We start from the raw sequence: 17,684 nt of genomic DNA on the forward strand, positions 1-17,684 counted from the left end.
TGAGCCCCAGCCCCAGATCTTTTCAGGACCTAGCCAAGCCCCTAAGGAGCAGCTCCCCTGAAAGCACAGCTCACCTTGTCGATGATGGACTGCATGTGAGATTTATGGGCGAGGTCGCCGTAGAGGAGGGAAGACCACTGCTCCGGCGAGATCCGGAGCCCGGCCTCCATGGCAATGTGGACGATCTGGGCGTCGTGTTCCCTCCGCAAGGCCTCGTAGCTGCGGAATTCCTCTTTCAGCTGCATCAGGGAAGAATCTTCGTCTCTTTTGGTGACCTGGGTGCAAACCAGCAACCCCACTGAGCTCAGAAATCCAGCCATGACCGTAACCACTTAAAGGGCCACGGAGGTGAGCCAAATGAAATCCTTCCGTTGAGGGCCATGCACTGCAGACAGGAAACACCTGCACCCAGCACCGACCCAGCAAAATGAAAGTTTGTTTTTCTCCCTCTCCCATAAGACAATGAAGCTGGAATCACCCAATGAAATGGACAGTCGGGGTATTTGGGAGCCCTTTCGCCTCTTCGGGAGAAGATCCTTCCTTTCAGGCCAGGGGAGTGCCTGCCCTACCTTGAAGCACGACGCACGGTACAGCAGCTGCACCACGTGGCCGATGCTCGTCTTGGAGGCCTGTGGGAACCTGGGCTCCAGCCTCTGGACGACAAAAAGCACCAGGACCTTCCGGGAGAGGGCTGAGCCGTCTTCCAAGGCCAGCAGCACCAGCTTCAAGGCTTCTTCCTGCATAGCTAGGAAACCCAGAGGCTGAAGTTATGGTCTCGGAAGAGCCCAGAGGCAGAGCCAAGGGCAAGGACGCAGCCCTGCCACTTGGGCTGAGACATCCTCTGGCCACCTCTTGGCCATTATTTGCTTTGGAACATGAGCAGCAGCTACTTGCTGGAACGCTCCAGGGAGGAGGAGGAAGAGCCAGATTTTGCAAATAGCCATGCAGCTGTGGCTTGCCGGATCATCGGAAGCCACCTTACCCCAAGTCAGACCCTGGGTCCACCCAGTGCAGTACAGCCTACCCTGACTGGCAGCAGTTCTTCAAGGTTTTAGGCAGCTGTCCCCGGAGATGCTGCCAGAGAGTGATCTTGGGACCTTCTGCCTGCCAAGCAGAGGCTCTGCCATTGAGCTACTATGGCCCCATCCCCTCCGGGGAATCTCTTGCAGCGCTCACCTGTAGTCACCCATCCAAATGCAAACCAAGGTGGGCTTTACTTAGCAGAGGGGATAGTTCAGGCTCGCTACCACAAGACCAGCTCTCCCCGCCACTCAATGTCCATTTTCAAAATGACTAGATCACCCAAGAGGTGGCAAACGAGAAGATTTCCCCCATTTGCGACAGCAAAGAGAACATGCATCGCTCCTGCCGAGGAGGGAGGTGCCCTCCCCGCTGCTGGCGCAAGGGCTTACCTGGCCCGAGGAACTGGCACCCGCGCGCCCGGACGGCAGCCCAGAGGTTGGCGGAGAGCTGCTGCGGGTTCTGGTGCTGCAGGATCAGCTCGGTGACGGTTCTCTCCCCGAGGGAGCGGGCTGCTCGCATGGCTCGGACCCGGCCCTCCTCCTCCACGAGCTGGCAGTTGACCAGCGTCACCAGCTTCCTTTGCATGGGGCGGCTCAGGGCGCTCTGGTTTAAACTGGCCACACCTGGGAAATGAGGGGCAGGGGGCAGGTCAGTGTGGGAGACAAGAGCGGCATCTCCCGACTAGCCCGGGGGTGGTGGGATGGAACAGGAGATGCCCCAATCACAGGGAGAGGCATCTCAATCAGGGCATGGCCCAAGCGACCGACTGGTCTCACAGTCGCATTTCCCCACTGAAGTCAGGAGAGACAATGGTTTAAACCTCCACGTCCAGATGGAAAGCTTCCCGCTGGAACAAGCCCAGGCCCTGCTCGGCTCCAGGGGAGCTGGGCCACGGCCAAACTCACCCTTCCCTCCACTTAGCGGCTTCAGATAAAGCGCCAGGTCTTCAACGCACTTCTTGGCCACTTCATAGTGCTTGTTCTCTCCGAGGTTACTGAGCTTGACGGTCTGGTGGTCCGGTACCTGGAACAGTCGCGAGAAGGAAGGAGGGAGCCATTGCCAGTGTGCACGATGGCTGCTCCCAGGAATGGGATGTCAGCTGCACATTAAATGCTGTGTCCATTAGCTGGGCATGGCATCCTCACCGAGGCAGGAAAGGATCCCCCACTTGTAAAGCCATGCCATACAATTACTTGTACAATTACATACAATGTGCCCATTCGGTTACTAGTTGTACACCGCCCAGAGTCTCTGGACGGGGTGGTGTATAAATGCCAACAAACAAATAATTCTGATGGGTCGGACTCGGTCCCCAAAGTCTCCCCAGCCCAGCCCCCTGTTTCACGCATGCCCAGCCTTGCAGAGAGAGGCTCTGCACTCACAGTATGCTTTCCCAGCCCCTGTGGGCAAGAAACGCCCTCAGATACTTCTGCTCCCTTGGTGCTGAGAAAGAGGCAGTGCAAATCCACTGGCCAAGCGCTGTGGCACGCTGGGCACCCAGCCCCACAGCGGTCTCCTAAGGCTCTGAGGGGAGAGAGGGGCCTGGGGGCGACCAGAGATCACGGCTGGCTAGCGAGCAGAGCCTAAATCTGTGGACCCCGGCCGTTGACTCTACCTGGGCTCCCACTAACTGGAGGAGTGCAAAGTTGACAGGAAGCACATCGATGTCGGTGTTGATGGCCGTCTGGTCGAAAGGGCAGGCCTTGCGGTGGAGCTTGTTCAGGCAGGTCTTGCAGACCGTGTGGGAGCAGCCTAAGCTGATGGGCTTGTGCACGCTCTCGTCAAACTCATTGTAGCAGATTGGACAGGACAGGAACTCCGTCCACTGCGCCGCCTGCACAGGCATCGCGGAAGCTGGGCGCTCGTTCCGACGGCTGCTAGCAAACCATTGTGTCACTGCCCAGGATCTGGCGGCTGTGAAGCAAAACAGAAGTGTGGATCATATACTGATAGCTTCGTTTGCCCTCTCAGGGCCAGGCCGGCGGAGGGGGGGGTTAGTTTTAAGAGTCATCACGGCACGTGGGATTCGGCATTAGGAAAGGGGTCCAGACTCTTTTCCACAGAGACAAGGAACAGGCAGGTTAAGATGGCATAGGTGTACTCTGAGGCATCCCTCAGTTAAACCACCACCTGCACATGACATAGTGGTGGCTTGCCTCAGGCTAGTCAGCCAACAAAGCATGGCTTTTTCTGGTGACTCAGCAAGACGCATCAATTACTCAGCAATTAACTAGTTGCACACACAGCCCAGTCGAACGCTCTCTTTACTGCCAGACCCTCACTTTCTGAGGCGGCCAACCACAGAGGCTTCCAAACAGAGGCTGGCCGCCCATCTGTCAGGGATGCTGAGGCAGATTCCTAAGCAAGGGGCTAGAACACCTCCAAGGTCCCTTCCCGGGAATTCTACGGCTCTATGAATAGCAAAAGCTAAGAGGGGTGCAACAAATATCAAAACCAGTAAGGCATCAAAGCAAAGGGCGATATCCTTCCAACCACCTCCACCTTCCACTCGAAGTCTGTACTTGAGTGACAAGGGGCCCCTTAGAGATGTACGAAAGAAACAAACATCGTGCAGACGCAGAAGGACTGAGTCTGACACACCCACACACAGCCTGGCCTCGTATCCCCTCCCCAAAGGCAGCTCAGAGCATGGCTGCATTTCCATTCCACAAGCTTCCACTCTTGGTCACACACACTCCTCTATCTGTGTCTGGGAAAGATGTGCAGGGAAACAGCTAGGGAATGACTGAAGACATTTGTGTCACCGGCTGTTAGAACCTGTTTGCTCCAAAAGGAATCTGGGGAGGCTTTTAAAGATGCTCTTCTCTGACTAACGGCTTCATCAGGCCTCGGAGATGCTTCCCGGCACGCTTACGGCACCGGTGACCGAGAAGCAGGTTTTTTGATTAGATCAACAAAACTCTAACTATGCAATGGAATCACAGATAAAATCGAAATGTTTGGGACAAGGTGTTGCTAAGGTTGCCACGTGCACATTGCACTAGCCTTTACTTTGGGAAATGAAGAGCCAACTCCAGGTGGGCACACTGCATTTCTGACTCCAGGCTTTCCTTCTGGCTTAGTCAGAGTTGTGGGCACGTGCTACAGTTACGTGGGAGTGCAGAAAAAGTGCAGGATGCCAAACTGGGCACAGCTTGTGGAGGCTCTGTTTTGCTAAAAAAAATAAAGAAATACCATTCTAGCCCTCAGGGTCTCCAAGGGTTTCAACACTCTTCCCTCATCACTAGCAAAACCAGAATAAATTATGCAAAATAGGAGAATTTGCATGATTGATACCAATGGCAAAATTCAGCTTCAGAAGTTTAATTTCATTAGCATGGAGCATATACAGCCAAAAAGGAAGAGAATAATGAGAAACCCCAAACAGAGTGGGAACTGGGGGTGTGAGACTATTTCAGGATCCCGCATCCTGGCGGCCCCACCGCCAGCTGCCCATGAAGGCTCGGGAGAGGAGCAGCCACACCCACCGCTGACATGCTACCAAATAAGTCTTCGCTTTCAGATACCACCAGCGGGAAACCAGTTGGTTGGCTTCTTGTAACAACTGAACTTCTCCCATCAGCACATCTGCCTCTCCCAAGCAGGAAGCTCCCTTAGAAGAAAACCTCCTCTTGACTACACTCCTCAAAAGCAACAAGTTCAACAGACACCGTAAACACCTAGGTGTCTGAGCCATGACACTAGGGCGGGATAGGCAACCCGGTCTTTCCTCTCTGGCTGTTGTTGAGTCACATGGTTTATTGTGGCTGGAGATGATGGCAGTTGTAGCTCTGCAGGAGTTGGAGAGCCAAGGTTGCCTCCCCTTGCCCTAGGGCGTATCCAGGAACAGAGTGTCAAATCTCACACCTGGTTCTTTGCCTGAAAAGCGGGAATGAGCATGGATAGCCAGTTGGTGTTTTTGTGGGGATGGACAAGGAAGACTGTAAGCTCCTGCCTGCCTGCCCCACCCCTGTGCTCGAACAGACTCCAGGAATGGGGCAAACGCGGCATCCGTCTCCATCCCACAATTCCTCATTTCACATTTCAGGCTGGTTTGGACTGCGCAACCATTTAATTAGCAGCAACACATTAACTTGCTTACTAGCACACTACTGATTTAAGGCTTGCTTTTTTGCATATATTTTAATTACAACCATCTGTTTAAAAATTCTGTTTGGAGCCTTGGCTATTTAGCGCCTTTGAGCAACAGGATACGCTAGATACACAGTGTTCTTCTCTCCATGCAGAGCTTCGGCATTTTGAAGGTTTTTGTTATTTCTGGTTCTTTCATTTTTCAATTCCTGCACTTCTGTTGCTGATGTAACATTTTGCTATGCTCACTTTGACTATTTATTTGTTTAAACCATTTACAATCATTCCTGTCCTGCTCCTGTGTGGGTTCAGTCCAGGATCATCAGTGTGTTTTAGGGATTCAGTTCAGATACTAAAATAAAATGTCATCGGTTCCGATGCACTGAACCAGTTTTGAACCATTCCATATATTCCGTGCTGAATAAGCTCAAACTCTTTTGCTTGCAGGGTAACTCTACGCGTATTATTTCTTTCAAGTGTTTATTTTTGAAATGTCTGGAAGGTTTTTATAAACAAACAAAAATACAAGATAAAGCACAAATAACACAACTGTGCCACTGAAAGCTGAGAGCCTGATGAATGAGCCGCTTATTTTGAATGAGGTACCCCTTTGTGTGTTTGGGGATTTGGTTCTGATTTGGGTTCCCGGTTCATTGAAAGAGCCTTCCTGGACTGGTTTTTGGGTCAAGCTTGGCTTCAGGGTTGGTTCGACTCCTTGCCAACCAGTTGATCATTTAAAAAGACAATTCTTTCTGCTCTTACATTTCTGCTCTGCCACAAGCCTGATGCCCATTCAAGACTGATCAACTGAGTGGATAACAAGTTCCTCAAGGAGTCTAATGGAGCAAGCTCTGCTACAATGATCTACGTTGGGATCCAAAGAGCAGCGGAGCCAGACCTCCAGGGATCCTGTTCATGTTATCTTTTCGGCAGAGAAGCTCTAACAGGCTGTGAAGGATTCCAGAGGGCTTTAAAGGGCACCTGTGCTCGGTTTGGGGAGGGAAGAGATCACATTGGCTGTGTCTTGTTGTTGCTCTCTCTGAACTGAGAGTGCACCTTAGCCAGAACATGCCCCCAGCCCCCCAACACTCCCTTCTTGCAGCTGCAGATGGCAGGGTAGCAGCGGGGCAGCTGCCTTCCTGGGAAACATGCCAGCCAGTACCCTGAGGAAATCCAGGTGAGCTTCCAAGGAACCCCACAGTTGGAAAACTGCTCCTGTAGATACCTGGGTGCTGGCACTGGGAAATTCAGTTGTGGTCTTTTATTAATTCCATCGGCTTCCGTTTGTATCATTCATGTTACGTTTTGTGGGCAGCCCTAGAGATTTTAAATAAAAAAGTGGGTTATAAATATTTAAATCGATAAAGGGGTAATGCTTGCGTATGTAAGGTGATATGCTCATCCCTAGCTTGTCCTCAACACGGACGAATGTCTCTGACTATGGAATTCTTTGCCGCAGACAGACCAGTCCTCCATGGCTCTGTCCTGACGGAGGGTCCCAACAATGATTAAACACAACACTTAAATCGAACCTCCACGTTCAGAGGCAGCATATCTCTGATGAATAAGTGCTCAGGACAAACAAAGGATGCTGGGAATAGCAACAGAGGGTTTACGTTTTCGCAGAGATTTCTAAGCTGATGTTTTATACTAGTTTGTTTAATAAATGGTACTCCACTCAAGTCTTCAAGCAGGGGGAGGGGGTGTACATTTAAATACATCCGTAAATTACGCCTGGAACCTCTCTGGAAGGAGGGCCCTTTGGGGAGGGGGCTGCAGCTCAGCGGCCGCGCATCTACTTTGCACGCAGAACACCTGAGGCTCCTCAGCCTCTCCAGTGAGATCAGGGAGAGAGACTCCTGCTTGAAACTCTGGAGAGCTGCTGCTAGTCAGTGTCCTCAGACCTGAAGGAGATAGACCAAAGGTCTGACTCAGCAGAAGGCAGCTTCCTATGCCTTACACCCCCAATCCCAACCATGAAACATCCTGTTTAAATTAATGAGGGTTACCGCTGCAATTCTGAGCAGACTCCTTTGAAACCAGCAGGGCAGTCCTCTCCATCTGTACTTGGAAGTAAGTCCCACTGTGCTCAATGGGGCAAGTTCCCTAGTAGGTTTAAGTCTGCTGCTTAAATTCCATAGGGTACCACTCAGGCGACACACCACTGAAGTCAGTGAGACAGGTCAGTCACGACTAACTTAAAGGCAAAGTGTGCCATCAAGTCAGTGTCGACTCCGGGCGCCCACAGAAAAGCCCGGTGGTTGTCTTGGGTAGAATCCAGGAGGGGTTGGCCATGGCCATTGCCTCCTCCCGTGCAGTCTGAGATGCCGCTGCTGCTGCCTTTCAGCACCTTCCTAGATCGCTGCTGCTGCCCAATATGGGCATTTCTCATAGTCTGGGAAACACCCCAGCGGGGATTTGAACCGGAAACCTCTGGCTTGCTAGTCAAGTCACTTCCCCGCTGCGCCATGAGGTGGCTTCATGACTAACTTAAGTCTCCTTAATTTAACTTAGCCGCCATGACTGAGTCAAGATGCCACCAACTGAAACCCAAACGGACTTGATTCAAGATAAGACCTTTTTTAAAAATGGCATAATTGTACCCAAACCAAAACCATTCCAGTGAGCTCAACGATCTGGAAAGCTCCAAATAGTGAGACTGAATTGCTGATTTGGGGTGGGGGGAGGGAAAGGGGGTGGTTGCTAACTTCCATCTGTCCAAGCAGAATGAGAATCTGCTTTGTTGACGGAGAGGGAAGGTTTCCCAAATTGTCTCGAGATGCAGCACCTCAGCTGCCTCATTCCTTATCAAGGTATTCCTGTGGAGTTACTTACAGAGGAGACTTCAGTCTTTCGCTCCCTAGTTTTCTTCTCTACCAGCCAGAGAGAGACCTGAGTCATAGTCAAAGCCCAGGAAAGCACAGCAGTCACAATAATAGAGCCCAGCATCATTTAGACATGACGCCGTGCAGCCTAAATAAAGCCTCCTCTAGATAGCACAGACTTGCTTATTTCTGCATATTACGCGGCTGTGCCTGCTCCGTCTGAGCCAGGGCTCAGTCCTGGAAAGGGCCATTCCAGGAATAAAGGCAACAACAGCACCCCTGAACATATTCAGAGGGCCATTCTAGCACTACTGGTTAGGCCTAGCCTGCTCCCATACAACTGCTAACCAGACCAAGAGGCCCCTTTCCCCAGTGACAGCTCTCTTTTGCTGAGCAGGAGGAGAGCATCGGTCCCAATTGGGGTTCGGGACCAAAGCTTCCAGGTCACAGGGTGTGAACTCCAGGCAGGCTTGAGCTCTGGTCTTTGTCTTTAGAAACCAGCCTGACCAGAGGCCTGTTTAATCAGTGACAGTTCCAGGACAAGACGCCGCCTGTATGCGAGCTTTTTTCTAGAAACCACCTGAATCTGCTCTCCCTGGGGAGAGTGAAGAAAGCTGCCTTTCTGAACAGTTTCTGCTACATCAGTAGCAATAGCTGCAGGCAAACCAGAACACCCCCTCAGTCTCTCATGTTTGTATTCAAACCACACACCTTTAAAATAGAGTTGCCAACTCTGATTGATGCTATTCCTGGAGATGCTCTTCCCCAATTATTCCCCCCCCCCCCAATATCAAGCCATTAAGATCTCTGGGCTTGCTTTCAAGAGTCACCTGGAGATTCATGCTGGTTTCTGGCAGGCATGGGGGGGGTAGCTGGCAACCCTACTTTAGAAAGGAAAACCAGCTTGTGAATGTTAATGCCAAAAGTGACTGCTACGTGCGCTGTGTATTTGCAGGTGTGTCTGACTGCGAGATGGCTTTTCTGGTACTTTACACTGTCTGGATTTTATTCCTCATTGTTCCATGCTAACATGGGGAGGCAGGGAAATGCCCCTCTGCACTCCAGCCTACAAAGGGCTGCTTATGATGTGGCAGCTGAGACACTTCACACCAAGATTACTGAGCCATTCTCTAGCAGTGGAATATGCAGGGTTCTCAGCTACACACAGAACTCTTTCAACAAGGTAGGGCAAAAAGAAATCCTGCCTGCTGAAGGATTCCATGTAGTTTGGAAGCCTGCACTCCTCTCAAATGCTTACATCATAGTTGGGGGAAAACATTGCCATAGCTCTTGCACACCTTTAATAGTTTTAAGTTTCATTCAGAATCTTCTGGGGCACACATAGAATCCAAACAGCTCCAGCTGTCTAACCAAAAAGCTAACATCTCCTGTATCATCTAGTGAACATTTTGCACATCTCTGTGCATAAAGCACAGACAGGTGAAAAACACACGAGGCAAACTCAAACTTGCTGAGCTTTGCGGCCATTTCTACCTACTTTCTTCAACTCCCCTTCAAGACGTAATGGGGGAAGAAGCTTATGACATCTGGATGCAGAGTGCAACTGACCCCCAAGCCAGCTAGACTCACAGCTCACAGGCTTCGTTATGAACATGCTGATTATTCTCACAAGGAGGATGGCATCATGGCAGATGAGATGGAGAATTATGGCGGTGATAATTCGGGGTGGGATCATGGCTCAGTGGCAGAGCCCCTGATTTGCACACAGAAGGTCCCAAGTCCAACCCCAGGCATCTCCACTTAAAGGGTTTTGGGAAGTAAGGGTAGAAGTGATCCTTCTCTGCTCACAACACTGGAGCCGCTGCCAGTCAGAGCAGACAATAATGAGCCAGTCAGGCCTGTGTTCTGACTCAGTATCAGGCAGGAAGGCATAACGGTGAAGAATTATGGTTGCAACCACAAATTGGGGAAGGGTCAGAACTGGGTGGCAGAGCACCTTTTGGGCATGCAGAAGGTCCTAGGTTCCATCTCTGGCGCCCGCCTGAAGCTCTGGGGAGGTGCTACCAGTCCGTACATACAATACAGACCAAAGGACCCCCTCAGTACATGGCAGTGTCTTATGTTCAACACACACACAAATTTTGTGGGCGGGCCATAGCTCAATGTGCAGCATGCAGAAGGTCCTTAATTCTGACTGCTACCAGCCAGAGCAGATAATATGGGCCTGGATGGGAAAAGGGTCTGACTCAACAGAAGGCAGCTTCATACAATGGCACAGAAGGACAACAGTTTAACAAAACCTCATCTCCAGCTTTGTATGCAGAGTGCAGTGTGGGAGAGAGACATAATTGGACAACGGTAAGAACAGGATATTCACTTCCTAGCAGAGACAGGTCAAGTTGTAGCATTAGCCAGTTAATATGTAGTGGGAAATTCCACTTGCCTTTTGTCTGGACAGAAAATGCTGCTCCCAACATAACAATGTTCGTACGCAAATGACATTTCTGCACAGGAAATGACAAGCAATACGCATGTAAATTGCTACGCATGACAATAGCACACCCGGGTTTGACTGTGTACACACAAAGTGCAATTACAGCCTGTTGGCCTGTGTTGTGGTACCCAGAGTAACATGCGAGTCTATGCATATTGCATGCCATTACTCACAAAAGCGTCTTCTGCCCAAAGCAGTCTTGTGAGGACTTAGTCAATCAGCCTAACATTCTTGCTAAGGTGTATTCAGATCGCACATCCCTTACTCTGAAAGCCTAGTGGTCTGGCTGCATAACAGCATGTTTTGCCTCTGTGCACCAAGGCTTGAAGAAGCATTCTGTGTAACCCAAAAGCTGACTTGCAACATTTCAGCTTCAAGGGAAGGGGTGCCTTGCATCCTTCTCTCCCCATAAGCTCTCCCCAAACCTAGCAGAAGCTGCTGCGGGGCTGGGGGTGGGGAGGGTAAGAGGGGAGGGTTGCCTGCAACCTGGGAGAAGCCGCTGCCAGTCTGTGCAGACAATACTGAGCGAGATGGACCAAGGGCCTGACTCAGTATACGGCAGCTTCCTATGTTCCTATGGAACAGGGCCCAGAGGCAGACCCAGGTGTTTCCAGCCAGGGGCACCTGCTGCTCCTCCTCCTCTTCCTTCGCGCAGCCTCATTCCCAAGGGGGCAACCGGGAGGGCGGGTGTGTGCCTGCGTGCGAGGAGTGGGGGTGGCAAACAAAGAGCTGTGCCCCCTTTGGAGGGGCTGCGCCCCCACCCTCCCTCCCCATTCGGTGGGGGTAGAGGAGGAGAAGGAGAAGGGAACAGCAATCCTACCCACCCCACAAATCTTCATGCAGAGCACTATGGGGGGGGAGGCAACACAGAGAGCCCCTGCCCCACAGTGGGGAGGGGAGGGAGGGAGGGAGGCTCCTGCTGCTCCTCCCCCTTGGCACCTCCTCCCCCCACTGAGCCCCCCAGTCCCAGGCAGGCCCGCTTCTGCAGAGGAAGGAAGAAGGCCCTGCCTGGGCGGGGGGAGGGGCCCCCAACTGCCCTCCCCCCAGTCTGGCCAGGGGGAGGGGCTTCCCCCCACCGCTTTCTGAGGGGGGGAGGGGCCGCCAACGGCGGGGGCTGTGGGGAGGGGGGAGCCGCGCGGCCCGCTCCTCTCTCCGCCCGCCGAGCGTGATGGGGGGGAGGGGGGCCCGCCGGGAGCGGGGGGAGGGCGCGGTACCTGCGGGCGGGCCTGGCCTCGGCTCACCGCCCCTGAGGGGCGCACCCCGGAGCGGCCCAGCGTCGGCGGCGGCGTCTCCTCATCGCGGTGACAGCCGGGAGCCCCGCCCACCCAGGGCCCGCCCCCTCTCGCGAGACTTCGGCCCGCGCCGGGGCCCTTCTTTTTCCCCGGTCACGTGGCACAGCCGGACCAGAGAGAGCCGTACTCGCCGCCGCTCTTTCCTTCCTCTCGCTCGTCCTTTCCCTGGGCGGGTGGGCGTGGCCTCCAAGGGCTCGTGGGCGTGACAGAAGCCCCTCTTGCTTCAGCCCGTCCGCCCCCAAACAATCAATCACTGTGTCTGTGTGTGTAGATAGTATATACATACACACATATACACACACAAAAAGAAAAAAGGATACGCGTTTCTTTAGACAAACGTTAAAGTACTTGCTTAAGTACTTAAAATGCCTTTAAGTAGTAAAGATTTATTTTTTTTAAATGGAAAGGATTTTGCACGTAGTTGCACTAAAACGATTCTTTTGTAAGTCGTGTGATGTTTGAAACCGGACTTGCATAATGGAAAAAGTGTGAGCACGTCATTTTTAAAATTATGCAAATGGTTTAAAATATAGTTTTAAACCCCAGCTTTTTGCAACAGCTCAGGGGATGCAATAGGGAAGAGAATGAAGACCAGTGATTTATCCTGTTTATATATTTTACACACAAGAATGTTAGAAAACCCCAAATCTCAACTAAAATATATATTTTTAAAAAATCAGTGTCTCATGCTCAGACTTTGACACATCTAGGGTAAGCCCACAATTTTTTTTATTTAAAAGTATATTTGTAGAGTGCCTTTTAACATAATCAACAAATAGTTCTCAGAATGGTGAGATAAATAAATAAAAACAATTAACAATCATTGATCAGCCACCTAAGTTACAACACGCCCAGAAAAAGAAAGCAAAACCCAAAATCTACCATATTTACCTGAATACCAGACGACTCTGAATTTAAGATGAGTCCCTTAAAAAAGAGAGATTAAATACAGGTTATACCTGTGTTTACCCAAAAGGAAAAGACCTCTGAATTTAAGATGACCCCCGGTGATTTCTAACATCCAAGTTCTGGGGAAAAACAAAACAGTCTTGGATTCAGGTAAATACAGTAATCTCTCTGTTTTGCAGGACTGGGGGGAAAGGAATGGAATCCTAGTGCAAAGTTGCTTGGGAAGCCAGAAAGTTCCATTCAGGTTCCTACATGAATTTGAATGTTTCGTTTTTTCTTTTTAAAAAACCAGTTAATTCAGAGCTTCGCAAGCATGGAGTCCCAGCTGGGTGTTGAACATCCATCCAGCTGCTGTTGGACTAGATCCCCTACCACAATCGCCCCCAAGTTCAGGAAACAGCCAACATCAGTGAAAAAAGTAGACTTCTATGCAGAATGATGTGAGCATTAGGGGAATGGTACGTGGTGTGGCCACTAGCCTTTCTCTTCATTCAAGAGGCTGGGAAATAAATCCTGAAAGATGTGGATCTCAGCCAAAGTGCGCAAGTTTTGTTTTCACTACAACCACGTGAAAGAAACATTGACGTCAACCAGAGACAAGATCTCAGTGTTGCTTTTCCCAGAATGATGGATTTGGAGATGAAGCTGCCCAGAGAGATCTAACGAAACGGAACGCACCTCGCCAAGCAAACACTTAGCACAATGCTTTTGCAAATAACCAGATACGGAGGAGGATCTGAAAAGCAGCAAGCAGTGGGAAATCATTCCAACGCAAGAATTTTCCAGCATGTAGGAGCTTACAGCGCTCATAATTAAGACATCAAAAAGTTTACATCCAGATTTACAAAAGCCAAGACCATATGATAAAGCAAACTTAGGTCAGATCCTGTTACTATAGAAAATATATATATACACATACACACTTTTATTATTATTATTTTTACCGGGGAAGACAGAGCTGTCTGGAAAAAAGATGGTGGTACTTCTAAAGTAGCAGCTGTAGTGCTTCAGGGTAGGAGGAAGAGGAGATCAGCAGGTAGTTAGGAGCCCCAATAACCACTGCACTGGGTTGAACCTATATAGCTGCCTCCTGCTGAGTGAGACTCAAGATGTCCTACAGTGGCAGCTGCTCTCCAGGGTTTCATACTCGGGGTGTTTCCCAGCCCAACTGGGAGATGTTGCCAGGGACTGAATCTGGGTCCTTCTGCACGCAAAGCAGAGGCTCTTCCAGCGCGTAAGCCAGGACACCTCAATGCCAAAGTCTGCTTGGAGAGCAACACAGTGAAGCGACACATCAGTACCCAGCCAGAGCAAAACCTCCCCAAAAAGTGCCTTGGGTGGAATCATGACTGAACGGGAGCCTAAGAGTTGCTCCTGGCAGTCAGACTAAGTGAGAAACGAGAAACTGGAGATTTTCGTCTGTTAACCCTCTCCTTTCTTTTTCGGGTACATGCTCAAAGTAAGCCAAGGTAGTAAAAGGCATCTCCTTCTAGAGAGCAAAGGCCTGTTCATGATCGCCCTTGGCATGAAGTACCAGCTCTCAGGACCTCTCCTCAGCAGAGGATTTGACAGCACTTTGAAGAAAGAGGAAGCGAGCAGGCTGTCGACCCAGAGGTGACCTTGCCTCCTTCTTAAACACACTCCCAAGAACACAGAATTTAAATGTGCAGGAACAGGGCCCGTTCCTTTGGCCCCAAGTCGGGCTGGCCCTGTTAACAAGTCAAACGGCCTGAAATAAAGTATCTGGGCTTCGCTTGGCCCTCCTGAATGTCACAGCCGATGTTCGCCGACAGCAGAGGAAAATTCAGACAGGAGGAAGAGCAAGCGTCAAAGTGCCATCTCCAATTTGTTTCTGGAAGGTCTCAAGACTGCTCACTGTAGTGGAAATTTGCTTGCCCCTAGCGAAAAAATGACAGCAGGGATGCAGAAGTCTGACCCGGTTTGATATTTCGTTCCTTTAAAGAACTAGCCCTGTACAAAAAAAAAAAAAAAAATCCCCCCAAAATGGCACACGCTTGCCCACCCCTATAAGTAATTTGGAGCCCCTAAGGGGAAATAAGAGTGGTCCTCATTGCTCAACATCCCTGCCTGGGAGGGGATTCTGACTTCCATAGCTTGCAAGCCGGCATTACAGGGGACAAGTGCCTGTTCAATGTGCAGGATGAGGGCCTAAGTCGGGGGCTGGACTCAGGGCTTTGCTGGAGGGCTGGCCTGTCCCTCCCACCCAGGCTGCTGCTAATCGTAGTCTATCCTGACTTCTGTAATGGAGTCAAAGGCGGCTTTGTCCATGCCACTCCTGCCGTGCACAGACGTCAGGTGCTTTTTGAGGGCGGACTTGTGCTTGAAGTCCATGTCGCAGCAGTGGCACTTGTAGGGCCGATCGCCACTGTGGATGTTGAGGTGGTCCTGGAGGGTGCTTTTGGCCGTGAAGGTCTTCAGGCACACCAGGCACTGGAAGGGGCGGATGCCCATGTGGCCCCGGATGTGCCGGTTGAGGTTCTTCTTCTGGGTGAAGGTTTTCCCGCACTGCAGGCACAGGAACAATTTGTGCATCTTCAGGTGCCGGAGATAGTTCTCCAGGTGGAGGAAACCCCTGGGGCATTTTGGGCACTGGTGCCGCCACGAGTAGCTGGAATCCTCGGGGTTCTGGAACCCGCCCGTGGCACCTTCCGGGTTGTCGCTGCCAAAGCTAGGGAATTGGCCCCCGGACACCTCCGCCATTCTGCTCTCCACGGTGGAGTTGATCAAGGAGTGCTGAGTTTCGGGGAAATACAAGTTGGTTTTCGAGGAGGTGGAAGGCTGTGAGAACTCTTCATCTTCCACGCTAGGAGTGTTGAGGGAATCCATCCGGAAAATGCAGATTTCGTTGTCCTTGTAGCCTATCTCAACCGTGGAGATCTCGGGGCTTTTGACCTCCTTCCGTTCTGAGACTAGACTCTGCATGGGTGCCTGCCAGACGCCCCCCTCTTCCCGCTTGACGTGCTCCTCTACATTCACTGGGCTGTCCTCAGAAATCTCGATGATTTCGCAGTCTCTTTCCAGGCCACTGTCTTTGCTCCCCAGCTCCATGTCAGACGAGTGGCACTTCTCAGCACTCCCGCTGCCGCCCTCCACGGAAGCATCAATTTCGAGGTACCTGGACAGCGCCTCGGTGCATTTCTCCACGATGTGCACCATCTGCAGGTAGCTCGCGGCCGTGAGGTACTTCAGGAGCTCCTTCTTCTTCACCTCTAGGGCGCCGGTATAGCAGGAGAGGAGCAGCTTCCGGCCCACCTCGGCGCTCTGCAGGATGGTGATCCGTACCTGCTGGGACTGCGTGAGCAGGAACTGGTCCCGCATGAAGGTGGAGCAGGCGGCAAAGATCACTTTGTGCCCAGGGAACTCGGTGTCGTTGATGTAGATGGAGACGTCGCAGAAGAGGTTCTGCTGCCTCAGGAGGTTCATCTTCTGCAGCACGGTGTCCCCTTGCTGCTCAAATTGGAAGTGGAGCACCTCCGAGTCAGCAGCCATGATCACGGTCCGGCTGTGGGGAGGAGAGGAATTTGTTTTATTTATTACATTTATATCCTGCTCTTCCTCCAAGGAGCCCAGGAATTCAGCAAGCCAGGAACATCTAAGCAAGGTCTGCCTTGGTTTGCATTTGGAGGGGAGACAACATGCGAGCATTGTAGTGGGGGACGACGGGGCCAGAGCTCAGTGGAAGAGCATCTGCATGGCTTGCACGCCGAGGTTCCCTCCCTGGCAGCATCTCCAGGGTGGGGGCTGAGCAAGACTCCTGCCTGCAACCTTGGGGAAGCTGCTGCCAGTCAGTGCAGACCATACTGAGCGAGATGGACCCAGGGTCTGACTCTGGAGAAGGCAGCTTCCTATGTCCCTTGGCTGTTGTTGGATTACAACGCCCATCACCTGCCCCCCGCCCCCAGCTGCCTCTTCGCATCCCCCTTGAGGGTGACCAGTGGCAGGGACGGAAGGGGCTCTGGGCTGCCTAGGAATGGACTAGCAGAGCTGCAGGCGCAGCTTGTCTCGCAAGGGCGAGAAAAGCGGCCGCAGCCCAAGTCCCCTCTTGGACCCGATTAGCAGAAGAGTCCAGGGACTCCTCCAACCCCTCTTGGGGCAACTGTTTCTTCAGATCATCCGGGGACCGAGATTCCAGAGCCGGAGCCCCAGCTTCGCCTGCCGGAGCAATCTGAGCTGGGAAAGACCCTTCCCTGCCTGATGCTTCGGGAAGCGGCGGCGGCTGCTGCTGCCAGCCCGGGACGGAGAGGAGCAGGGGGTCTGGCTCAGAGGGCAGAGCGCGCAGACTCTGCAGGCAGGGGGCGGCCGGGTCAGTCCCTGGGAGCTCCCGCGGGAAGAGGCCTGTCGTCTGGGTCCCAGCTGCTCCCCGGCCGCTCTTCTCGGGGGCCCACCACCGGCAGCTGCCCGCGCCGCCCCTGCCTCCCGCGCCCCGCTGCTCACTGGGGGCTGCCGCTGCCAGTGGGGCCCAGCCCGCTCCTCTCCAGCCGGGAAAGAGCTTGTTCAGCGGCTGCAGCAAGCATCAACTTCCGGAGCTCCACAGCGACCCCTTCAACCGGAAGTGGCCTGGCAGCCAGCCCCGCCCCCACACGCCTGCGCCCTCATTGGCTGCTCCTGCAACCAATGGGGAGGCGAGCAGGGGCAAGCCGGGAAGTGCGTGGCTTCCCCCTCGCCGCGTGGGTGGGCGGGGCGCTCAGAAGCTCCTCCTCCCTCGCCCTGCCCGGAGCGGCAGGAGCTGCTGCTTCGGCTGCACGCCGAGCCAGCCCCCCGCCCGGTGGGTCAGCGCGCCCGCCCGCCCCAGTCCCTGCTGCAGCCACCTCCTCCTGCCGAGCCGGACCCCTGCTCTGCCGGGCTCAGCGTGGCCGGCCCTGACCGGCAGCGGCAGCGGCAGCGGCTCTCTCCAAGGTCCTGGGCAGAGAGGAAGCTGCTTCCCGTCGCCTGCGACCCCTTTCGCCGCCAGGCTCTTGGGGACCCTTGGAGAGTCCTGGCTGCGAGCGCGGGTCTGGGGGCAGCAGCAAGCGTGACTCGTCCCTTTCGCTAAGCGGGGTCCGCCTTGGTTGCCTGTGAATGGGAGAC

At 52.7% G+C, this 17,684-nt stretch overlaps 2 protein-coding genes across 4 annotated transcripts in view; both read right to left on the reverse strand.

Annotated features, from left to right (window-relative positions):
- Positions 1-11,736, reverse strand: part of RC3H2 (ring finger and CCCH-type domains 2) — a 29,960-nt gene extending 18,224 nt beyond the window's left edge. For 2 of the 3 annotated variants that reach the window (XM_053282046.1, XM_053282048.1), the window contains exons 1-7: positions 11,610-11,731; positions 6,341-6,432; positions 2,639-2,937; positions 1,929-2,046; positions 1,413-1,646; positions 570-745; positions 75-275 (exon numbers count right to left, since the gene is read on the reverse strand). In XM_053282046.1, coding sequence (XP_053138021.1) covers positions 75-275; positions 570-745; positions 1,413-1,646; positions 1,929-2,046; positions 2,639-2,869 — 960 coding nt within the window. In that variant the 5' untranslated portion in view covers positions 2,870-2,937; positions 6,341-6,432; positions 11,610-11,731. Of the gene's footprint in view, positions 1-74; positions 276-569; positions 746-1,412; positions 1,647-1,928; positions 2,047-2,638; positions 2,938-6,340; positions 6,433-11,609 lie in introns of all 3 variants that reach the window. The other variant, XM_053282047.1, reaches the window with a different exon arrangement.
- Positions 11,737-12,399: 663 nt separating this feature from the next.
- Positions 12,400-17,153, reverse strand: ZBTB6 (zinc finger and BTB domain containing 6). Its single transcript, XM_053282643.1, has 2 exons — positions 17,052-17,153; positions 12,400-16,119 (listed from the first exon to the last, which is right to left on the reverse strand). The coding sequence occupies exons 1-2, from the start codon at positions 17,129-17,131 to the stop codon at positions 14,832-14,834; spliced, it is 1,368 nt and encodes a 455-aa protein (XP_053138618.1). The 5' UTR covers positions 17,132-17,153; the 3' UTR covers positions 12,400-14,831.
- Between the last annotated feature and the right edge of the window lie 531 nt (positions 17,154-17,684).

The sequence above is a fragment of the Hemicordylus capensis genome, chromosome 17 (genome assembly GCF_027244095.1).
Source record: "Hemicordylus capensis ecotype Gifberg chromosome 17, rHemCap1.1.pri, whole genome shotgun sequence".
Classification (NCBI taxonomy): Eukaryota; Metazoa; Chordata; class Lepidosauria; order Squamata; family Cordylidae; genus Hemicordylus; species Hemicordylus capensis.